The sequence below is a fragment of the Myotis nattereri genome, assembly GCF_964212035.1.
Source record: "Myotis nattereri genome assembly, chromosome: Y".
In the NCBI taxonomy this organism is placed as follows: Eukaryota; Metazoa; Chordata; class Mammalia; order Chiroptera; family Vespertilionidae; genus Myotis; species Myotis nattereri.
In genome coordinates this window covers 18418329-18442713 of record NC_138094.1, presented here as the reverse complement: position 1 = coordinate 18442713, position 24385 = coordinate 18418329, and the positions used below count along the sequence as shown (strand labels likewise).

Here is a 24385-nt window from a genome sequence, read left to right as displayed (position 1 = left end):
GTGGAAAGGGACACTTGAAAGAGTCAGGTATTGAAAGTTGCTAAATCAGAGCATGCACATACTTGTGAAGAAATAAGATAAACGTGACTTATTCATATTAGTAAAGAGATGTTTTCAAGTCTAACATAGAGACCCTCACTATAAATTATGTTGTAAAATTGAAAGTATTGATAGCATCAGTGTAGTTAAGAAGAATATGCCTCTGCACTTGAATATAGACAAGCAGCCTTCCCATTTCAATTTTGGATGAGCTAATGAGCAAAGAAAATTAGTGAAAGGCTCCCTTAGGGGCATTAGTGGAAAGAATTAGCACTGAAGCATAGTACTGTTTGTGGGACATGTAATAGTTCTCATATTTTGAGGGAGATTAGTGCTCTTCATATAAGCCATTAAATAATACCGCTAAAGAGCAGTAAAATCTCAATGGCCATCATTACCAAAATTCAGGTTATACCTTTAAATTATTCAGCATTAGAAGAGAACCATGCTAAATCGGTGATAAATAATAAAATGACTAGAAGCCTGGTGAACGAAATTCAAGCACCGGTGGCGTCGCACAGCCTGTTCTGTGCCCTCACGCAATCTGGGACCCCTTGAGAGATGTGGGACTGCCAGGTTAGGTCTGAAACCTCCTGAGGGATGTAGCAGTGCACGAAACGGCAGGCAGCCGGGCAGGAGCCCAAGCTGGAGCCAGGTGCTCTGTTCCCGCTCATCCAAGCCCCACTCCACCTGCCACCACTGCTTCGTAGTCTTGTCACATAGGCAGCAGAGGCTCAGGCTGTCACAGCTGCACTTTCCAGCCATTAGCCCGCCTTCTGGCTGAGTGATGCTCTCGCTGTGGGAGAGCCTTGACCACCTGGGGGAAGCTCCTGTGTTCAGCGTCTGCGTCCTGGTGGACGGTGTGCATCGTACCAACCACTCATAATGTCGCTTACGCTTTTATATATATAGATATGTGTGACCAATTTGGCATGTCCTGGCCCAATAGAATATTAGTATTCACGGATGATATCTTGCCACTATTAGAATACCAGTGGCCAGGTGCATGGATTTGGGCACATTGAAAGGAGATTAATTAGAAGAAATATTTTAGTACTGCTATTTGCCCTTTCTCTATAATAGCAGTGTCAACCAAATTCAGGTTGACAAGGATGATTTAAAACACATGCATGCAATTTGCGCCAGCAAGAGCTTCAAACGTGTGGCACATGCACGAGTCACCTTAGCCATATAAATATGTGTGTGTGTGTGTGTGTGTGTGTGTGTGTGTGTGTGTGTGTCTATAGATTGATAGAGAATAAACTTGCTTAATTAGACCTGCTTTCTGATTTAGCTCAACTTTTTCCAACCCATTGAATCCCCTTAACTTCTCTTCCAGGTAATTGTCAGCAACACAGCAGTAAATGTCAACAAAAAGCACATTATTATTGTAGTTCATGCGGGAGAACAACGGGTAAAATATTTCACTGCAGCAGTTTTTGACTTCATTCAGCACAGTGAGAAAACCTGAAGTCATTTTCAAGTTCCACCATTTCTTCCTTCTTTTCAGTCAGGTCAAGATTCTAAGCTTTCAAAATCTCCGTTTTCTGGCTAATGAAGAGATAATAGGATACCTCCGAGTTACCATCTACCTACACCACAACTTTGAGTGAGGGGCGGGGTTGCGCAGGGTGACACCCACTGCCCCGTCCGTGATTGGAGGAGGCTTTTGAGGAGCCCAACCAGAAACAGCAGGCTGGGCCTGGCTAGGTGCCTTCTGTACCACATGTTCACATGACCAGCGCCTGTGCATGAGCCCAGTGTGCACCCACTCAGCACACCAGGGCCTGGTTGCATGCACCAGTGAGCAAGCACCTTGCCTGGACTCAGCAGGCTCTGCACCACCTGCTCCTTCACAGCACCAGTCTCAGAGCCAGGGGGCATCCAGAGTGAGGCTGTGTTGGGAGACTGAGGAGCTCCTGGGGGCAGCGCGCTTCCTCTCAGTTCCACTAGGGGGCCTTCAGCTGCAGGGCGCCTGAGGATTCACAGGGCTCCCCAGGGCCATTGCACCAGGAAGGACAGGGCAAGCAGGATGATCCAGGAGGCTTTCAGCTTCACCTCGGTGCAGGGAAGTGGTGATACCCAGGACACAAGGGCACAGGAAGTTCAGAGGGCAGCTTTGGGGCTGGAGTGGGAGGACTACATGCAGGTGGGGGAGGCTGAGACCCTGGAGCTGAGGTTGGACACAGGCCAGGATGTTGGGCTTGATCTTGAGTGCGGGAGAGGGGAGGACTGGGTGGCTGCAGAGCAGTGTGTGCAGGGAGAGGAGAGTGAGGTGCAGCAGGGAACCCAGAGTGAGGAGCAAGGGGAAGACAAGTAGGGCCTGGGGGAGGAGTTCCAGGCACAGGCTCAGTTTATCCTGTGGACCGAGGGCCTTCTGCAGGTGGTGCCATGGCAGGCCAAGTGGGCAGGTGAGGAGGTTTTCCCAGATCTGCAGGGGGAGGCAGGAGGAGGTGGTGAGTGAAGAGCTGAGGCTGGAGGCACAGGCTCCAGGTGACCTGCAAGGGAGTGACCACCAGGAGGAGGGGTGGATGGAGGAGCAATTAATTGCAGGGGAGCAGTTTGTCCTGCAGGGGGAGGGGAAGTGCACCATGGAGGCAGTGAAACAGGTGGGAGAGGTGGAGCCTCAGTCCAAGGCCAAAGCAAAGCCAGAAGAAGAGCAGCCAGTGCAGCAGGAGCAGGCCCAGTCAGGGCCCGGGGCCAAGTCACCTGGTCCCCTCTGGAGGTGCTCCAGGCCCTTCAATTGGAGATGGAGCCCATGAACGAGCAAGCCAGCAGGGCCTTCTCTCGGCTCAGGTGAGGACTCGGCAGAGGCTCAAGCCCTATTTCAAACGGAGAAGCCTCAATATCCGGCGCATCCCTGGGTTCTGGCTCACAGCTGTATCCTTGAGGGTAGAGGAGCAGGATCACAAGGAGCATGGGACAGTGCAGGAGAACGGTGTAAGCGGGGATGGTTCCCCTAGAAAAGAACATTGAGGACAAGCTAGGGGCAGTGCGCCCTGGTCTGGCCCAGGATCCTGGAGACACCCTCTGTCTTGTACAGGAACCATAGAAGCATTACCAGGGGGTCCAGGGGCACAGCTCCAAGGCAGAGGCACGCATACACGAGGGGCTGATGCCCACAGACAGGGCTGTGTTGCACGGGCTGTTCTGGGACTAACTAACGCTGCCTTACAGGCCGTCTCTATGTCCAGTTCCTCAGTCAGAAGCAGGAATGTGTGATGTGTAGCCTGTCAAGCCCTCAGCACAAAACAATCTGGTGGGCATCAGGGTCTGTCAGGAAACAGAGTGGTGCTGTGCCCCTTTCTGCCCTTGATGGAGAAGGAGTGGCCTTAAGGGAAGGAGAGGCCAGGCCAGGCTGCTCTTTCTAGCTGGTCCATGCCCAGCTCCCAGGTTGCAGGCTCCTTGACCCACAGCAGTTTGTCAACCACCCAGAGTTGTCGGCCCTGATCAGCGTCCAAGATGAAAATATGCTTGGCCATGTGATTGATTTGAAGGTAAGTGCACCTGGTCCAAGGAGTAGTGGAGGGCAGGTGGGGAAATGGCCTGTCCCTGAAAACAGCTACAGGCGGCAGCACTGGGCTGCGATTTCACTCCCTGGATCCACTTTCCTTCTGCAGGTGAGGGAAGTCAGGCATCCCTGGGGTTGCTGCACCATTAGCCTGTACTTCCACAGCAACCCCTGTTTCCGCAACCATGTGATTGTGAAGGAGTATCTCATCACCCTCACAGGTAAGAGGAGGCTCCCTGCATGGGCTGCAGCTGGTGGTGGGCAGGGATGGAAGGCGATGTACCCAGCTTCACATACCCCTCTCCTGCAGGATACAGGTTGTCCCGTGCCACTCCCATTCAGTGGTACCAGCATTGTGAACGAGAAGTCTACAGCCACAGGCTCCAGGACAGCAGCGCCAGCTTCTTCTACTGGTTCTCTGACCACAGTGTGACAGCATCTGGCAGGATTGCTGAGGTGGGATGTCACTGGCCATGCCAGCATGCAGCTTCCTGTGTCCGCCTGCTGCTTGGGTTTCTATCTGGGTCCCTGTGTTCTCCTAACCCAGGTCTGTTTGCCCTACCAGATCATCAGCAAGGACCTGTGGCTCAATCCCCTGAAGTACTATGAGAGGATGATGGCCCCTAGTGAGCGGACAGGACGGGTGAGGAGGGGCTGCCTGGGCTCTCCCCTGGTGTGCTGCCAGGTTCCTGGGCCATTATTTTTCTCTCACAGGGACACCTGGATGCTGGGAGGGAAACAGCCTGTAACACCAGGGCCGCAGGGTGTGTGGCTGAGACAGGAACTACCAGCACAACAAGGGCAGTGCAATTCCAGCTCAGGCAGGGGGGCTTAGGCAGGAGGAGGGAGTGTGCATGTCCACTGTCACTCAGAGTCAAAGCAGATTACCTCAGCCCCTCCTCTGAACTCTCCCTCTAGGCCACCCACAGCACCTTCAGGCCTTTCCACCTGCCCCTCAACAGGGGCTGCCATGACATGTTCTTCCTATACTCCTTTCCACAGGTGTCTGTGAATCTTCCTCATGCTGAGGCCTAGGCTGCTGTGCTGCCACGCCACATTGCCCTGTTGCTGCTCACTACCATCTCCCATTTCCCCAAGGTCTCCTCTAACTCCTGGGGCCAGTGGGATCGGCCTGCTCCTTATCAGTATCTTAGGGGGCAAAGTGTGGGCCACAGAGCTGGAGGAATCCTTGTTTTGCAGCTTTGTCAGAGGTTCTTCAATCCTTTTATCCATTTAGGTTTTCCAAGGAGAATACCTCATTTGTGTTCCCTCCCTAACTGGAAAACAGGGCAGCATGCCATGACGAAATAACACACTGCTTCATTTTGTATGCAGTTCACTTCAAAGACTTCATGCACATATGGTCATAGACACCCTGGGAAATTTAGGGCCATGAATATAACTCACCATCCAAACGGACTGCTTTTCTGTGTTTGTTGTAAAATCAGACAAGAAATCCCATGTTGCAGAACACGTTCTTCTGAAAATTTTTTGTAATGTTAGTGTTTAAGGTTTTACAAAAAATAATATATATGTCTCTTTCTTTTTTTCTACTGACCTTCCCTCCGGCTTCCTCTATCACTAGTCTCTTGTTCTTGTCACCCACTCCCAGTGTCTTGCCTCTGTTGGTCTGTTGGTTGTGCTTATATTCTGAATATGTTAACAATACAATATGTAAAATTTAAACATTTAAGTATATTGTAATTTAAATCAGCACTTAGGAAGCAACCTTGTACAATTCAAACCTTGCCTCCAATCCTGAAACTTCATAATGGTACCTACAATTCTTGATGCTTCCCCCAAACCTACCATTTGCTTTTTGTCATTCTTAAATAACAGAAGCCAAATTCCTTACAATAAAATATTGTCTGTACCGCATCATTTTTATTTTCAGTGTCTAATTCCTCTGTCACAGGGGCTTCGGCTCTGACTCCCCAAGTTCCCAATCAGGTGAGCTACTGTACTGCATGATTCACTCTCTCTTGCATACATGGTGTATCCTGTGATCGCCGCCAGCACCACACTCAGGACCTCTTACAGGGGTGTCCCATCGGCTGTTGCAGTAATTGCCGTGCCCCCATCATATCCATCTCCTGTGTGGCTGTAATAATCATCAAAGGAACTGGGCCACCATAAGTCAGAAGGGGCCTTCGTGGTGGTGGTGCCCAGTTTTTTATTGGAATGTTGATCTTCCTTTTGTTTAGTGGATGAGTTCAGTATGAATTTTGGAGAATAGGTCCTTATCTGATATAACATTGGCAAATATCTTCTCCCAGGCAGTGGACTTCCTTGTTTTGTTGTTGTTGTTGTTGTTGTTGTTGTTGTTGTTGTATTTGTTGGCCGCTTCTTCTTTGCAGAAGTGTTTTAATTTGACGTCGTCCCATTTGTTTCTTTTCTCCTCAGTTTCCATTGCCCTAGGAGCTGTATCAGTAAAGGTATTGCTGAGACAGATGCCTGATATTTTGCTTCTTCTAAGATTTTCATGGTTACCCACTTACTTTTAAGTCCTTTATTCATTCCCAATTTATACTTGTGTATGGTGTCAGTTGGTGGTCTAGACTAATTTTTTTTGCATGTATCTGTGCTATAAGTCCAACACCAATTATTATTATGTTTTTATTTTGGCTTTGTAATATCTTCAATGAAACAAAATAAAATTTCCTCTATGTTAATTGAGTCATACTTTCTCTAAATCTGGCCTTTAAAAAAATCCCCTGGGGCACAGTCCCATCCGTTCTTTGATTTTCCTTCCACTGATCCCAAACCTCGGCTGTAGTCTGCGTCCTTTCAAAGGACAAAAGCAGACCGGGAGGCCTCAGAGCTGCCCGCAGCACCCTCCTGCCCGCAGCACCCTCCTGCCCGTGGGAGGTGCAGCGCCCATCCCCATCTGGACCTTGGCTGCCAGGGACAGTCAAAGCCTGAGAATCAAAGTGGCAGCATGTCATCGCCTTCACCGGCCTGTCTCCAGCAGCACAAAACCAGTCCCCCCTGCCAGTGCTCTGGGGACCGGCCCTCAGGGCGATGTGGTGGCGCTGTCCCCTGGCAGCCGAGTGTCCCAGGCTTGTCTTTGGGGATCTCTGTGTCCATGGTATAAATGCGAGTGAGATCAGACACAATGTTATCAATGATTGGCTTGGTAAGGTCGCCACTAAGCACATGCCACCATGGCTTCTCGGCCATGGCCTCAGCGGGCACCTGGACCCCATAGACCTGCAGGGCCAGGTGGAGCACCGCCACCGCTATGTGCTGAGCCTGGAACCGGAAGCACAGCCCCCCGCGGTAGCTGTCCCGCAGCAGGGCCCAGGCAGTGACGGAGATGGGGGTCCGTTGCCAGCTGTAAGGATTCAGCCAGTTCTTGAGAGAAATTAGGTAGTGGAGCAGGTACCTGTGTGGGTGCTGAAAGGAGACTTGGAAGCGCAGTACCCGCAGCACAAGGAGCTCGCACTGCACAATGCTGTCCTGGATCACCCAGACTACGGAGTCCATCTCCAAGGGCTCGCTGCCTGGGTGGAAGTACCTGTTGGACACCTTGATGATGTCACGGGTTCGCAGGGGCGGTTCTTCCACTTTGCCAGCCAAGTAAAGGGCAGACATGGCGACCAAGTAGGGGTCATAGGCGTCCAGGTTGATCTCGCAGAAGAACTTATGGTAAATGGCACAGGCGGTGGCGAGGGGAATGGACTGCATCCCTAGCTTGACACCTACCTCCATGATGAACCTTGTCACGAGGAAGTGCACCCTCGCCTGGGGTTCGGGCCACCCCTTGGCGCCTGGCGCCGCGTCCTCCTCTCTGCAGCTGTCCAGGCTAAGGTTCTCCATGGGGCCCTGCTGGGAGGCCCCAGACCCCGCGGGAAGGGCAAGAGTCTCCAATGCAGTGCCTGTGCCAGCAGAGTCCTAGCACAGTGCACAGCCGCCCAGCCGGGCCCCGCCCCTCTGCGTCCCGCCCCGCCCTACACCGCCCCACCTACCCAGCCCTGCCTAGGCCTGACTGCCATCCACGTTCCAACACCAATTATTGAAGAGACTGTATGACTCCATTCTATGCTTTTGCCTCCCTTTGTCAAATATTAATTGAGCATAATGGTTAGGGTCGACTTCTATGTTCTCTGTTCTGTCCCGTTGGTCTTTATGTCTGTTTTGGTTCCAGTAAGAGGCAGTTCTGAGAATGGTGGCTTGTAGTATAGCTTGATATCTGGTATTGTGATCCCTCCAAATTTGTTCTTCTTTGTCCAGATTGCTGTAACTATTTGGGGTCTTTTCTTAAATTCATAGGAATTTTTGTAAACTTTCTTCTAGGTCTGTGAGATACGCCATTGACATTTTAATGGTTAATACATTAAAACTGTACATTGCTTTGGGTACTATGAACATTTTAATGATGTTGATTGTACCAAACCATGAATATGGTATGTTCTTCTATTTGCTTTAGTCTTCCTTTATCACTTTTTTTCAATTTCATGTAGTATTCCAAGAACAGGAAAACTGGTTTTTACCTCCTTAGTTAAGTTTATTCCTAGGTTTCTTAAATTTTTGTTGCACTGCTAAATGGCATTTTTGTTTGTTTGTTTCTATTTCTGAGTTCATTATCCGTGTATCAAAAAGCCATAGAATTCTGGGTGTTAATTTTGTACCCTGCTACATTGCCAAATTCATTTATTAAATCTCCTAGTTTTTTTGGTGGAGTCTTTAGGTATTTCTATGGACAATACCATGCCATCTGCGAGAATTATGACAGTTTTACTTCCTCTTTTCCACTTAGCATGCCTTGTTTGACTTCTTCTTGTCTGACTGCATTGCCTAGCACTACCAGTACTCTGTCGAACAGAAGTGGTGAGAGTGGGCATCCCTGTCTTGTTCCTCTTCTTAGAGTAATTGTTTTTGCCCATTGAGTATGATGTTGTCTGTAGTTTTGTCACATAAGGCTTTTTTAATGTTGAGGTATGATCCCTCTATGCCCAGTTTGCTTAGAGTTTTTATCAAAATTGGGTGTTGGATTTTGTCAAATGCTTTTCCTGCACCAATGGATATGAATCTCTCTCAATTTGTTTATGTGATGCATCACACTTATTGATTTCTGGATGTTGACTCTTCCTACTTCCCCAGAATATATCCGCTTTGGCATGGTGTATGCTCATTTCAATGTAATGTTGCATTGGATTTGTTAGAGTTCTGTTGAGGATTGTAACATCTATGGTCATCAGAGATATATTGGCCTGCATTTTTCTTTCTTTGTGTTTTCTCTATCTGGCTTTGGGATTAGAGTGATGCTGGCTTCATAGGAAGTGTTGGGAAATGGTACTTCCTTTGAATTTTATGGAATAGTCTGAGGAAGAAGGTTTTAGTTTTTCTTTGAACACTTGATAAAAGTCCCTGTGAAGCCGTCTCGCCCAGGCTTTTGTTTGCTGCAAGTTATTTTTGTGACTGCTTGAAGTTCCTGAGTAGTTATTTGCATGGTCCTATGTTTTATTCTTCCTAACTGAGTTTAGGAAGATTGTATTTTTCTAGGAATATGTCCATTTCTTCAGGGTTGTTCAGTTTGTTGGAGTAGAGTTGTCCATAGTATTTATTTACAATCCTTTTTATATCTGTGGGGTCTTTTGCTATTTTGCCTCTTTCATTTCTGATTTTGTTTACTGGGGTCCTGTTGGTGAGCCTAGCTAGAGCTTAGTCAATCTGGTTTATCCTTTCAAAGAAATAGCTCATGTCTTTATTAATCTTTTGTGCGGTTTTTGGTCTCTATGTCATTTATTTCTGCTGTGATCTTCATTATTTCCTTCCTGCTGCTCAGTTTGGGATTTGCTTGTTGCTCTGTCTAACTTTTTAAGTTGTGCGGGTTAGATAATTTGTTAACTGTTTTTCTTGTTCTTTGAGTTAGGCCTGTAATGCTCTGAAGTTCCCTCTAAGGACTCTTTCAGTGTGTCCCATAGATTTTGGACTTTTATTTTTAATTTTCATTTACTTCCAGGATGATTTTAATTTCTTCTTTAATCTCTTCGGTAACCCAGTTATCTATCTTTGTACGTAAAAGCCCTGTAACCAGAAAGGCAGAATGACCAGAATAGCTGGTGTCTATGACTTGCATTGCGGCAGCCAAGCAGTCTTATCTGGGCCCCAATCGGCCATATCCCTGACCAACCTTGCTTCCCATCTGCCCCCAACCCCCCATTCGGGGCAGGACTGATAAGCAAACCACTCACAGCCTTTCCCCTGGTCAGCCACACCCCCTATATGAGCTAACGCCCAGATTGGAGGCATGGCCTTCTGGTTAACTGCCAATGGCCACTAACCGCTGCAGGCCTGGCCCCATGTGCCCCCATCTGGGGAGACCAACCAGACTGCTTCCATACAGGAATTCATACCCTGGGCCTCCATTTATTTAATAAAAGACTATTTAGCCTCCAAGTATTTGAATTTTGTTATATCTTATTGTAGTTTATTAGCAATATAAGAGGCCCAGTGAACGAACTTTGTACACTTGGCAGAGTCCCTCACCCTCTGGCAGCCTGGGAGACCTCAGGGGATGTCCGAATGATGGCTTAGGCTTAATCCCAGTTGCCAAACATGCTTAGCGCCTCTGTGGAGGTGGGAGAGATTCCTGCCACTGCTGCTCCACTTGCCAGTCGTCAGCACAGGATCCAGCTGAATGGGTGCTCACTGATCCCCAAGGGCAGCTCTTGCATTGAGAGTCTACTCCCTGGGTGTCAGAGCACATTATAGCAATCGGTCTTATCTCTTTTTTATGACCTTTACTTTGAGATTTCTTTTTTCTCTCTTTTCTAAATTGTTTTATTGTTTGTATAGGTATTTTATTGTTGGTATAGGTATTGTTTATTGTTTTATATTTATTTAAAGTATTACAAAGGGTATTACATATGTCTCCTCTTTCTTCCCCGCCCTGACTATCCCCTGGCCTCCCCTAACTCCCAGTGTCTTATGTCCATTGGTTATGCTTATATACATCATACAAGTCTTTCGGGTGATCTCTTACTCTCCCCGCCTGCCCCCCAACCCTCCCCGGCCTTCCCGCTGTAGTTTGACAGTCTGTTCGAAGCTGCTCTGCCTCTGTATCTATTTTTGTTCATAAGTTTATAATGGTCTTTATTATCCATAAATGAGTTAGATCATGTGGTATTTTTCCTTCATTGACTGGCTTATTTCACTTAGCATAATGCTCTCCAGTTCCATCCATGCTGCTGCAAATGGCAAGAATTCCTTCTTTTTTACAACAGCATAGTATTCCATCATGTAGATATACCACCGTTTTCTAATCCATTCATCTGCTGATGGGCACTTAGACTGTTTCCAGGTCTTAGCTATGGTGAATTGTGCTGCTATGAACATAGGGGTGCTTATACCCTTTCTGGGCTCAGAGGTGTGGCAAACTTTCCTGCCCAGATCCCTGGTTTTTACCTTACCAGAGGAACTCTGCCCTTCCTGGCTGTAAACTGTCTGACCACCTGAGTGTACTTTGCCAATTCCTGGTGGGTGTTATTAATTTCAGCTGCTCACTCCATTTGCTCCAGGATGTGCCCTGGGATGTGTATGCCTATTCCATCGCCATCTTGGATTCTTGAGATTTATTTCTTCAAATATAATTATTGATCCCCTAGTTTTTTCCCCTTCTTTTCCTGAAAAGTATTTCTCTCCTTCCACTTTCAGTCCATGTGAGTCCTTATTCTGAGGTGGGTCTCTCATAGACAGCATATATATGGGTCTTGTTTTATTATAATTTTGGCCATTATATATCTTTTGAATGGAGTGTTTAGTCCATTTAGGTTTAAGGTTATTTTGATAGGTACTGATATGTTGCCACTTTTTTCTTTATGCCTGTGTTTCTTCTGTCTCTTCTATTCCTTCTTTTTACAACAGTCCCTTCAGCATTTCTTGCATTGATGGTTTAGTAGTGAAACACTCCCTTAGATTTTTTTTTTCTGTAAAGACACTGAATTCCCCTATAGTCTTGAATGATTGCCTTGCTGGATAAGTATTCCTGGATTTGGTCCCTTGTTTTGCATCACTTTGTATATTTCCTTTCATTCCCTTCTGGCCTGATGTGTTTCTGTTAAAAATCATTTGATAATCTAACAGGAGAGCCTTTGTAGGTGACTCTCTGTGTCTCTCTTGAAGCCTTTAAGGTTCTGTTTGTGTCATTATTGTTTGCCATTATAATTACAATGTGTCTTGGTATAGGTCTTATTGGTTTCATATTGTTTGGGACTGTCTGTGCTTGTGTGACTTTTTCTTCCCAAGATCAGGAAGGTTTTGTGATTATTTCTTCTAATAGGTTTCCTAATCCTTGTTCCTCATCTTGTCCTTCTGACACCCTTATTATACACATGTTATTTGTTTCATGTTATCCCCAATCTCCCTTAGGATATCCACCTGCTTTCTATTTTTTCTCTCAAGTTGCTGTTCAGATTGTGTTGTTCCAGGTGTGTTACTCTGCCGTGTCTCCTAAATCGCTGATTCAATCCTTTGCTACTTCTAGTATACTATTGAAACCTTCTATCGTATTTTTTATTGTAGCTATTATCAATTTTTTTCATTTGTCCTTGATTCTTATGTAAGTTGTGGATTTCCCATGCATCTGGTGTATGAACTTTATGACCCTTATTCTGAATTCCTTTTCGAACATATTGTATGTCTCCATTTAATTGAGTTCCTCTTCTGGCAATTCCTCCTTTTCTGTCCTTTGGGTGTTGTTTGTTTGTCTCCCCATTTTAGCTATCATGTCAGAACCCAGGTGCCAGGGTGCGATGGGCCAATGGCCACAGAGTGGATCCGCAATTCAATTGTACACTCCAAGACTCACAGGAGGCAATGGCAGTGGTGGGGGGCTGGAGTCCCGGTGTCCGTGGGTCTGCTGCTGCCGTAAAAAGGTCTTTGGCCAGAGTGGCTCTCAGGTGATGTGTGAGGCCCATCTGGGTAGAGGTGAGGCTGGGTTCCTAGTCATAGCAGCTCTCCCCTTCAAGATGGTTTGTTTTCTTAGAACCATATTTAACATCAAACAGTGCAGTAACATAAAAATACTAAAGATTGTGCAAAGAGCCGATTAAAAATAGAATGGAGAAACAAATCAGAACTATGTATACAGAGTTGCATTCATACTGGACATTGTTTTCTGTCATTTTAACTGAAGAAATAGTAAAAGTAAGAAACCTGAGAAGCGGTAGAGGAGGAATAAAGTACCTAATCATTTTGAATGAATGATTGTTTGTTTTAAAAAATAAATAGTTTATGTAAGCCGGGTGCACTGGAAAACATGAAATAGATGTGTCAAAACATAAATGAAGTAACAGACACATTCTAAAAAGTAATCCACATTGCCCAGTCAGTATTGCTCAATGGTTGAGGATAGAATTGTGAACCAAGATGGCCTATCATCTATACTGGGTCAGGACACATGCCCAAGGTGCTGGCTGGTTTGCCAGTAGGAGCCATTTAAGGAAGCCGCTGATCAAAATATTTCTCTTTCATCTATGTTTCCATCTCTCTATCCCTCTCTCCAGATAACCAAGAATAAGCCTACTAAAAAACAAGAATGGAATTAATGTGCTTTCCCCTGGAATGTGAGACATTTTCGTCCTTATTTCTATGGGTCTTTGGAGGACTTTTATTAACCAACATACATTTTAGACCTTATTACTAGGGGTCTTTGGAGGAATTTTACTAACCAACATATATGGTTCTGTGTTGAATACTTCAATGGAATATTGTTAATAATGAAGTGTTTCATAAACTTACCATGAAAAAGACTCTGTCATTTTTGAAGGAAACACTTGGTTTGGGAGAAGAATTTGAGGTAGATCTTGATTTTAGTTGCAATAATAAGTAGGTTTCAAACAGTTGCTCATTTGTTCAGGTTAAATGTTATGTAGTGTTGATATTATGTGTACTCATTTTAGTCTGTGGGTGGAAAAACAACTAAAGTAGACTACACCAAGAAACCATCTTTTCAAAGTGGGGGTGGGCAGAGGGCACCAGTTCCATCAAGAAATAGAGGTGATGTGAGAAGTCTGAGAAGTGGAAGAGGAGGAAGTAAGAGAAGCAAAAGGACCCTCAGGTGTAAAACACTTACGTAATGTTTCAAAATCTAGGGATGGTAGGAGATCTGAATTAGGTAAACACATAATACAATATGCAAATCAGTAGTCATAGACTTGTGTACCTGAAGACTATGAGATCATATTAACTTCCATAAATTCAATAACTTTAAATTCATAAAGTTACTGTCAGTAACTCAAATGTTTTTAAAAAATTAAAAAAAAGATATGGGCATGAAACCATTATTTATGTGAAAACAGTAACATTGAATGAAGAGATACACCTCAATTTCATTCATATCATTCAAAGCAAAAGAAATGATACCATTCATTAGATTGAGAATGTATACTGATGATCAAGATGATTTGTAATTGCTAAAGAGGTATAGCACTTCTAATAATGAATGCAATATGTAATGTGTGAAACACTCCTAATGATCTTACAGGGATATGATTTAAACCTCAAGCTAAATTCAGTCTATTTTAGCATTACTGTTTGCCTCTAGTCACTTCAACTGTTCTCTGAAGAACTCAATTCTATTGATCTTATGTTAGAATTTAGACTTTGGGAACAGGAAGTCATGTAGGTTTAAAGTGAAGATTCATACTTATTGAACTACTAAGAATTTGTTCTGAAAGTACCCTTCTTTCGTCTCAAAAAAGGACATCAGTTCACTTTGGAAAATTACCACTGAAATAAAAGTTGGTCTAACTATATAAACATCAAGGACACACACTTCATTATTTAGAATTGGATTTGAAATACTAGTTTTGAGTATAGGAATGTGCAACCCTGTACTGTGTAAAATCATAATCTCTATTAATTTGATAAGATGATTTTGTAATTACGTTTGATGTAGAAAACTTTCCATTTGGAAACTACATAAGAGAAATGTCTATGGTATTAAATAGATTCACAAAGGGGTCTCTGACTCAGGAAAAGGCTAAAAACCAATGATTCACCAAGTTTATTGGTCTTTCTTTCCTTCTTTCTTTCTTGTATATGAGGAATATGAAACATGAATAAAAATGTTGACGAGCAATTTTCAGGGAGCTGTCTTTTAATTAATTTATCTATTTACTTATTTGACTGACTATGAAAGGAAAGTATATTCATTTCAATATGTCTGTAGCAGGAAAAGTTGATTTCATATTAACCAGTTTTCCTAATTTTAAAGATTTAGTGTCCATTTGTGATAATTAGGTGTGTGACATTTCACGGGAAATTTCCTAAAGTGTTATTGCAGGGTTTGTGCAAGATGAAGGTGAATGTTCCTGTTTTTACCATCTGGGTGATACTGAGAAGAGTTTGCCAGTTCATATTTGGCCACATATGAGGATGCTCATAGTTCTTCTTTCCCATGACGAATTACAGAATTGGAAGATAAGCCTCTTTCCTATTTGTAAATGAAAACAGTGATTGTTAATTATGTATTATTCAACATGTTTTCTTTAAATACTATTAAAATAGAGTGTAGTATTGTGATCAAAGAGTTAATTTATAAATGAACTGTAGGAATTATATGATAACATTCGTGAAATAACACGTTTTTGTAATGCATCATGTGTTGACTTTTTATATTTTAATTTTTAACTATGACATTGCATGTTTTAAAAGCTTTTATTGAGATGAAATTAGTTTGAAGACTAGTTGAGACTGTTTTCTTGTATCTTTTAAATAACTTCTTTCACTTAGTATATCTGGATTCTCTGCATTCAAATTCCGGTGTGTGTGTGTGTGTGTGTGTGTGTGTGTGTGTGTGTGTTTTGTTTTGTTTTATTGGCAAGTATATATAATTCTGCTTCAGTTCTTTCTCAGTTATCCAAACTGACTTTCAATAACTCTGAGCACTGTACTGAAGACATGTGAAGATAGAATTTTATCATTTTGTGCTAACCAGCATGCTTATGACCATGATCCTGTTTAGTAAATATTTATACACAATAACCAGACTTGACCATTTAACAAATGTTGACCCTACTCAAGTAGAATGATGTTATTTATGACACAGAGGATGGCGGACATACAATTAATCTTCACAGAAGTGGCTGCAGGGTGGATTCCCTTCCGCTGAAAAGAACTCCATCTTCAAGAAGTTGGGATCCTCCACCTACAAGACCTGCCCATTCTGATCCAAGGCAAAGCATTACTGGGATGGGAAGTCAAGGTAAATGGTACAGTCTCTCATGGATTAGAGTAATGAGCTGTTTTAAAAGGAATGCTACACTTTAATTTCTGGAAGCCATGTGGAAAGTGAGTAGTGGATGGGCATCTGTACTCAACACTATCTTATTGTTTCATTGTTAGGAATAATTCTTCATCTTCTGATTAGTGAGGTAATAAGTAGATAACACCAGAGTGAAGAATGCATTCCTTTTAATCCATGTTGATACAGTGTCCCTCTTTTTTATGTTTACTTTTTTAATATTTTAAGAAAAATGGTTTTAGTGTCATAATGTTACATTCAATAAATGTTAATATTTCCGGAAAAACTATTTTAAATGTAATAATTTTACATGCAATAAGCAATAATATTCCAAGAAAAACAATTTTAAATATAATAATACTGGAGAGCCAGTGTACAATTCATGCATGGGTGGTGTCCGGCCTGAACACCCCAATCGCCGGGTTGGCCAGAGGGAGGGGATACAGGTGTTTGGCCGGCTGGCTCCACCCAGATCGAGTGGGGGATCAGATGGGGGAAGATGAAGGCCAGGGGAAGGGGCTGTGGGCAGATTACTGGCTGGCGGGTCCTCAATCATTGAGGGGGTGGAGGGGGGCCGTGGACAGTACAGTGTGGGGTTGCCTGCAGGGTGCAGCCGGGATGCTAGCCAGACTGTCCCACCCCATGGTGGATCTCCTGGTCAAACTCCTGTTTGAAGGGACAATTTGCATATTAGTCTGTTATAATATAGTGTTACATGCAATAAACATTAATATGTTAAGGAAAAAATATTAAATATAATATTACCAAAACAGTGCAAACCTATTTTATCACAAAAGTTGTAGGAATTATTAAATATATGAAAATAATAGGATTCCTTTTATTATATTCTATAACATATATTTTTTACTCTGGCTCTATTTTATTCATCTGTTTATTCTTTTATTGTTTGAAATATTTTTTATTGATTTCAGTGAAAAAGGGAGAGGGAGAGAGATTGCAACATCAATGATGCCTGAGAATCATTGATTCTCTGCCACCTGCATGCCTCACACTGGGGACCAAGCCCACAACCCAGGCATGTGTCTTTGGCCAGAATCGAAACCTGGGACCCTTCAGTCTGGAGGCCAATAGTCTATCCACAGTGCCTAACCAGCTAGGGCTATTTTTTCTGTATTGATTAAGGTATTACATATGTGTCCTTATCCCCCATTTGTCCCTCCTACCTCCTCCTCATGTCATCATCCCCACTGCTGTCAGTTTCCATTAGTCAGGCTCATATGCATGCCTCAAGTCCTTTAGTTGATCTCTCTAACACCACCTTCCACTACCTTCCCTGCAGCAACCTTTTGCAGCAAAGATTCAGGATCTGGAAAAGTGGATGAACTCAAATGAATACACTAGACAACAATTACATATTTAGAAGGCGTGGGGGAGCCAGGTGAAGACATTTCTCTCTAGTAAAGAGGCTCTCTGAAACCCAGGACCCATCAGTTTTTATTTACTTTAATACACATTTTCCCTTTACCAAAGCATACAGGCATATCGATGGTAAAGTTTGGTAAACAACAAAAGTATTATCATGGTAGGAGGTTGCTTACAGCCATTTTGCCATCAGCAGGGTAGCAAAATGCTGATTTTCCGCCATGCTGAATATCAAAGTCCATTCGCCTGCTGTAGGATTCTCGCTTTGATATGTTCACTACTGTTGGTCTTTGCTGGTCCGACATTTCCCCCTTTTTGCTTTCTTAATTAGTTTAGAAAGGTGTCTGCCATTAGCTGGGCTCAGATCCTTTTAAGACTTTTCATTCTGCATCTTAACACTGGAAGCAAACATAGAAGAACAAGAAAGAAAGACAATAGCGGTTACTCTAAAAAGGAAATGTAGGGAGATTCGACGACAAGGATTGAGTTCTTTCATGTCCTTCTAAATATTATTGTCAGGTATTTAAGGAATTCATTCATAGCAGGCTTCTTTTGGGGCCATTAGTTTTTTATGGATCCCTTCCCCAGTCACTGTTAGCTTGTGACATGACATCAATGATGTTCGAGTTCTGGATGGTGGACAAATGGTGAGAAATGACAATGTAGGTCTGAATTTTTTTGGCTTTGTCATGGGCAACCTGCACCAATGCACCGATGATGAGTGCTAGCATGGCAAGGCGTCTTCACCATCCCCTATCTCTGGATGTTTCTCCTCTGACTCCTCAGCGTTTTGCTTGGGGCCTCTGCTATCTGTGGTTGCAGTAGTCTGGTCAGTTCCTCCCTCAGAGTCATGTTGCAGGAACCATCCAGGCTTGGAGGAGTTTTATGGAAACACACAAGTATATCCTTGACCAGAGGTTAATAAAGGGACCCTTCTATAAACCAGACTCGGTATCTTTCCATTTAACAAGACCATTTTGGTTTGGCTTATTCTGACACCAGTGTAATTCTACGGGTGACTTGCCATCAGCATTACAAGGAAAAATTTTAAAGTAATTAAGGCTTGGTGTAGTCTACTTACAGGAGATTTCTTCACTATTCCCCCACTTTTGTTTTTCAAGTTGGGATTTAGAGGCCCTTGTAGCAGATATAACATGCAAGGGGGACATTTCTTGATAATCTGTTTTGCCTGCTGTACAATATTTTGGCAGGCTGATGTAAAAGTTGATGAGATTCTGTGGCCTGTTTAATAAAATAACTAATTGACAGGCCTATGCATTTCCTTTTGTTAAAGGACCAGGACTTGTTCAAATAGTATAGATAGGCTTCGGTCACAGCCATTTAAATTGAGTAGTTGCAGTTCTGTTTACCAAGCCAGCAGCATAGGCAGATCAGAGATAATATGAAGAGGCTTTTGGAAATCCTGCAAGTCAGCCTTGATCGTTTCTAATTCGATTCTTTGCACAGAAGTATGACTGGTCTGAATGACTAGGTCTGAATTCTTTGCATTATAAGCAGCTTTACCATGAGATGAACTATCAGTAAAAACAGTGACTGCTCCAGGAATAGGTTTCTGCCTATTCCAACTAAGTTCCCCTGAATATTCTTTTATTTTCATTTGCTAATTTAAATCAGTCAAAATAAGGCTTATTTCCTAACTTTGTCATTGGGTGGGGACAGTAAATGACACTAATAGGGTTTTTGCTATCAGTCTTTGAGTATATTGACATAAGCGTTGTTTACGGAGGCAAAATGCAAATGGTTTACTTTTCTTTATGAGGCCTAATACATTTATTTTTAATTACAGTTTTCTAGATTTTTGAAGGGAATCTGCTCCTGTTCTTTCTCCCAGAGTAATTTCTAGGCCACATTTAGGGAGTTTCTTTTAAAAACATTTTTTTTTCTTTTAAATAGAGCTACAAACTTGGTTCCTTTTAAGAAATACCAATAAGAGGTATGCTGGCCAATTGTGCAATGCATACAGATTAAGTCAAAGTAACTCCTCTTTTTCTATGGTGTCTTATTAATGGTGAGATTTAATGCTCCAATAATAACTTTTTGTTTTCCTTGTAAATAGTAGAAGAAGAGATTTAAAAATTTCTCCTTTTTTTGAGCTTAAAATTTACTTTTGAACAGCATTCTTTTGGCTATTGCTCATTTGCATAGGTACAGAAATTTTACTCTGGACTGTGTTAGAACCAATTGCTAATAAAATATCTGCTTCTTGTATAACTGAGTTTATATGAGACCATGATTATATTGTAAAAAGCTAATTTATTTAGTGACTAAAGTACGCATCTTTATTGAGAAAGCAAAGTAAGTAAACTTATACATTTGACCTATGAAGTCCAGATGTTGCACTACCCCTGGGCCTAGCTAAAGATCTGACTGTCAGGTCTCCCATCTTAAAATTCTGCTGCTGAATAGTCCGATGTTGCTTAAGAAGTATTCAGCAACTTTGTCCTGCCCTCCCTTAGAGGGTGAAACTTTTATAACATTTAAAATACGTGCATGTAAAGAGAACACAGTTATTAATTTTTATTTGATGAAGCTTCAAGTCATTTCAAGTATATTAGATCGGGGTAATTTGGTTTGAAAATATTTCTTTTCCTAAAATATTTCTTTTAAGAAGAGAGTAAACCCTTGAATTATTCCAGGGCACTTGAAAAGTTTCAAAGCTATCTCTTGGTTAAAGTCTTGAAATTTAACATGGAAAGACTATCACAAATATGTGTAACCCAAACATTACATTATACATTTGTTGTAATTATTCTAAAATAGATCAATAAAATTTAAACTGGATTTTATATTAAAAATTTGGGTCTGACCATAGAATAAATCCTCTTTTTTAATCAGTCCAATAAAATATTATATCCTAGGTTGACATTTTACCACACATAGTACACATAAGGACTACAATATATTTTGTACTAAGTTTTTCCAGAGAAATCACATGAATTATTTTTCTTGATAATGAATTTCTAAACTTTATGCATTGTATCATTATGAGCACATAATTTCTCCCATTTTAATTTGAACTTTTAACTCTTGGAAGCCTTAAATTTTAGGTGGTAAGTTAAACACTTAGCATTTCTTAGTTTAGTAATACCTTCACATTTTTATGGATATATTTCCAATAAAATTAACAAAGACTTATTTAATTAATAGATTCAAATCTGTCCTTTGTTTTTTCATTCGAGTCAAACTCAAATAAATATTGCAAAATTTTGTTATTTCAAAAGCTTTAGAGTTTTAATAAGTTTTTTTACTTAATGTAAGCAACTCCAATTTTTTAAGTTACCAAAGACTTTGGAAAAGTATGTTTAGACATATGAGGTTGCCAAAGAAGTAGGGGGAGAAAGGAAGAAGGCCTGTAGCCATTGGAATTTTAAAACCACCACATTTTTCCTTCAGAGATAACATCTGAGAGTGCTTTTCCAGGTTCTCTGCTTTTACAGGGAGAAGATCCACTGGCCCTTTCCTCCAACAGAGAGTGCAGTCCGCCCTCTCCTCAGGGACTGCACACTCACCATCAATATATTTATTTATAACTATGGGCCCGGTGCACAAAATTCATGCACTGGTGCGAGGGGGGATACTGTCTCACAGCCCAGCCTGCCCCCTCTCACATACTGGGAGCCCTCAGACGTTGACCCCCATCACCCTCCAATCGCAGGATCGGCCCCTTGCCCAGGCCTGACACCTCCGCCAGAGGTGTCAGGCTTCGACAGGGGACCCACATCTCCCCTGATCACTGGCTCTGGCCCCCGCCCAGGCCTGAGGCCTCAGGCCAGGAATCATGCCTGGGCAGGGGACCCCCATCTCCCTCTGATCGCTTGCTCCACACCCTGCCCAAGCCTGATGCCTCTGACCCAGGCTTCAGGCCTAGGCAAGGGGACCCTCATATCACCCCAATCACCGGCTCCACCCCCAACCCAGGCCTGATGCCTCTGGCCCAGGCATCAGGCCTGGGTTGAGGACCTCCAGCCCCCTTCAATTGCTGGCTCCACCCCCCGCCCAGGCCTGATGCCTCGGCCAGAGGAGTTGACCCTCATCACCCTCTGATCACCAATCACCAGATCAGCCCCTTGCCCAGGCCTGAGGCCTCTGGCCCAAGGCAGTAGGCCTGGGCAGGGGACCCCCAGCTCCCCACGTTCTCCTGCTCTGCCCCTGCCCATGCCTAATGCCTCATGGGACCCCGAGCTCCCCACAGTCTACCGCTTTGCCCCTGCCCAGGCCTAACGCCTCTGGCCAAGGTGTTAGGCCTGGGGAGGGGACCCCCAGCTACCCAGGTTTTCAGGATCCAGTTCTGCCCAGGCCTAATGCCTCTGGCCAAGGCAGTAGGCCAGGGCAGGGGACCCCCAGCTCCCTACGATCTCCCGCTCTGCCCCTGCCCAGGCCTAATACCTCTGGCCGGGGCATTAGGCCTGGGCAGGGGACCCTGAGCTCCCCACGATCTCCTGCTCTGCCCCTGTCCAGGCCTAATGCCTCTGGCTGAGGCATTAGATCTGGGCAGGGGATCCCCAGCTCCCCACGATTGCAGGCTCTGCCCCTAACCAGGCCTAACGCCTCTGGCCGAGGTGTCCGGCCTGGGCAGCGGGGACCCGCAGCGGCAGCGGCCCCGTGATTGTAGGCTCTGCTTTAAGCCCAGGCAAGGGACTCCTTGCTGCTGGGACTGCCAAATTTGCCCGTGCCCAGGACCCATCGCTGGCTCCAACCCTACTTCCCACAATCACTGGCCAGGTTGGCAAACGTGCCCAATTCTCCGATCATGGCTGGGGGACAGGGCTCTTAGCACCCCCCTGGGATTCCGATCACTGACAGTGACAGGGGGCTTCTTCCTGCTTTCCCTTTCGCCTCCCTGAATTGTGCCTATATATGCAAATTAACCGCCATCTTTGATGTCGGTTCACTGCCATCTGAGTTGGCAGTTAATTTGCATATCGCCCTGATTAGACAATGAAAATGGTAGCGGTCGGACACCAATTACCATGTTTCTCTTTTATTAGATTAGATTATTACTGAAAAGCTTTGTCACAAAGCCTTCATTTTAGTTATATCTATCTATTTAACTTTTAACAATTTTGAGATTCCAAAAGCCAGTTATCACCATCTGAGGGCGTTTCACTTTGGCAAATTTTGCAGCAGAAAAAATTAATGGCTTTCATTGGCATTAATGTTAACCTTGGAATATGGTCCATTATTATTTAAGAACTGCCCCTTCTTATGGAAACACTAATCTTATTGCTTAAACACAGCCTGTATATTTTCCTTGTGTCATTTTCACCATCTTATAAAGAAAAACTGTCTTGGGTTTGTACTATAGCATCTGTGAGAGATGGGGGTCAGTCCAAGAGGCCACCCAAAATCGGGTGGGGTGCGACTTTTCTTAAGCTAGTGTTTTTCTCTTCATGGGTACAGAAATCCCAGAGATATCCCTTAAATTGTGAGGAATGTCTCATCTATCTAAATTTCAAATGACGGTCTGGGAAATAAAATGAGACTTTTAATAACACTCTCGAGAGTGGGCATACATTTTACAGGATCACCAAAAGACTAGTAATTAATGGGTTGGGAGGTGTTTTAGATATTTAGTAATGGCCTGTCCATCTACTGTTTCTTTTCTTATTAAATTAAATTGAAGGCATGCTTAATAGACTAACAATAAACAACCAAAACAGATTAATAATAATCAACTGACATGCGCCCATAACATAGAGACAAGGCTTAATGAATCAGAGTAGTTTTCATGGATCTTATTCTGCTCTTCATGGCATTGGCTGTCCTCTAAAGTTATTTTACCTAAAATCTGCCTGTCCCAAGGTGTCATATGGTAATTTTCAGACAAAGCATTAAAGGGTCCTTTTGTAAAATGACTGTTCACCCCATTTTCTCTAGCTGCTGTGCCTTTCCACACTAGAGGTGGAGGACCCAGGGCTTAGGTATTACAGACTTTTGATCCCCAATACGAATTAGGCATAATGCAGTGCGAACAAGAGCCCACATAGTTCAAGATGGCAATGTTACATTTTTCCTTGAGCCTGATTTCAGAGAGTACCTTTTGATATTTTAATTTCTTTATCCTTGAGCATACAAGTAAATGTTTACAATTATTTATTTATTTATTTATTTATTTATTTATTTATTTTGCTTTATAATCAAACTTTCCCTCATTATAGCCTGGGAGTAATGAACGATTTTCCGCCCACTTTAAGTTTCACAATTTCCAAAGCTGGCATGGGCTTTGTGCACAGAGAATTTTCCCCACCTTTTCAGTGCACTTCTCAGCTTTCTGGTGAAATGTCTTCATTTTTCACTCTGGTGAAATTTCTTCTCCAGATGCCCCACATTGGGCGCCAGAATGCTGCAAGGATTCAGGATCTAGAAAAGGAGCTGAACACAAATGAGTACACTAGACAACAAATAGAAATTTAGAAGACATGGGGGAGCCAGGCAGAGACCTTTCTTTCTAGTAGAGAAGCTCTCTCAAACCCTGCACCCATCAGCTTTTATTAACTTGGCTTTAGGTTTCTCATATATGCCCTTTAGCAAAGCAAACAGGCATGTCAGCAGTCAAGTATGTTAAATATTAAAAGGATTATCAGGTTAGGAGATTTCCTTCAGCCATTTTGCCAACTGCAGGGTAATATAATTCTGATTTTCAGCCTTGCTGAATATCAAAGTTCATTAGCCCTCTCTGAGAGATACATATAGATATGTATATATATATCTATATATCTATATCTATATCTATATCTATATCTATATCTATATCTATATCTATCTATATATAAAAACACATGTACATATATATATATATATATATATATATATGTATGTGTGTGTGCATATCCTATCTAATAAAAGAGAAACATGGTAATTGGCGTACGACTGCTACCCTTCCCATTAGCTAATCAGGGTGATATGCAAATTAACTTCCAGCCAAGACGGCTGCCGGCAGCCAAGGCAGCTTAAACTGAACATGAGTCTTGCTTGCTTCCGTGCCAGAGGACTGCAACATTCCCCGCCTGCCTTGCGGCCTCTGAGCTTGCAGTTTAAGAAACATTGTAAGGTATAGAAGCTAAACAAAACCCCAGAAACCACCTTTCAGCCGGCTGGGATCTCAGAGCTGGAGTTGATGCAGAGTTTCGATTATAGAACCCAAACAAACCAGACACCTGCTTTCAAGAATGGCGGCCTAA

The 24385-nt window shown here is 43.2% G+C and overlaps 1 protein-coding gene across 1 annotated transcript in view; it reads right to left on the bottom strand.

Moving 5' to 3' along the window:
* LOC308512361 (cyclin-Q-like) overlaps window positions 1-7369 on the bottom strand; it is a gene marked incomplete at both ends in the record, with an annotated part of 74308 nt that extends 66939 nt beyond the window's left edge. The window contains one exon of the mRNA XM_081082131.1: window positions 6562-7369. Within this exon, the coding sequence (XP_080938257.1) occupies window positions 6562-7369 (808 nt within the window). The remainder of the gene's footprint in view (window positions 1-6561) is intronic.
* Between the last annotated feature and the right edge of the window lie 17016 nt (window positions 7370-24385).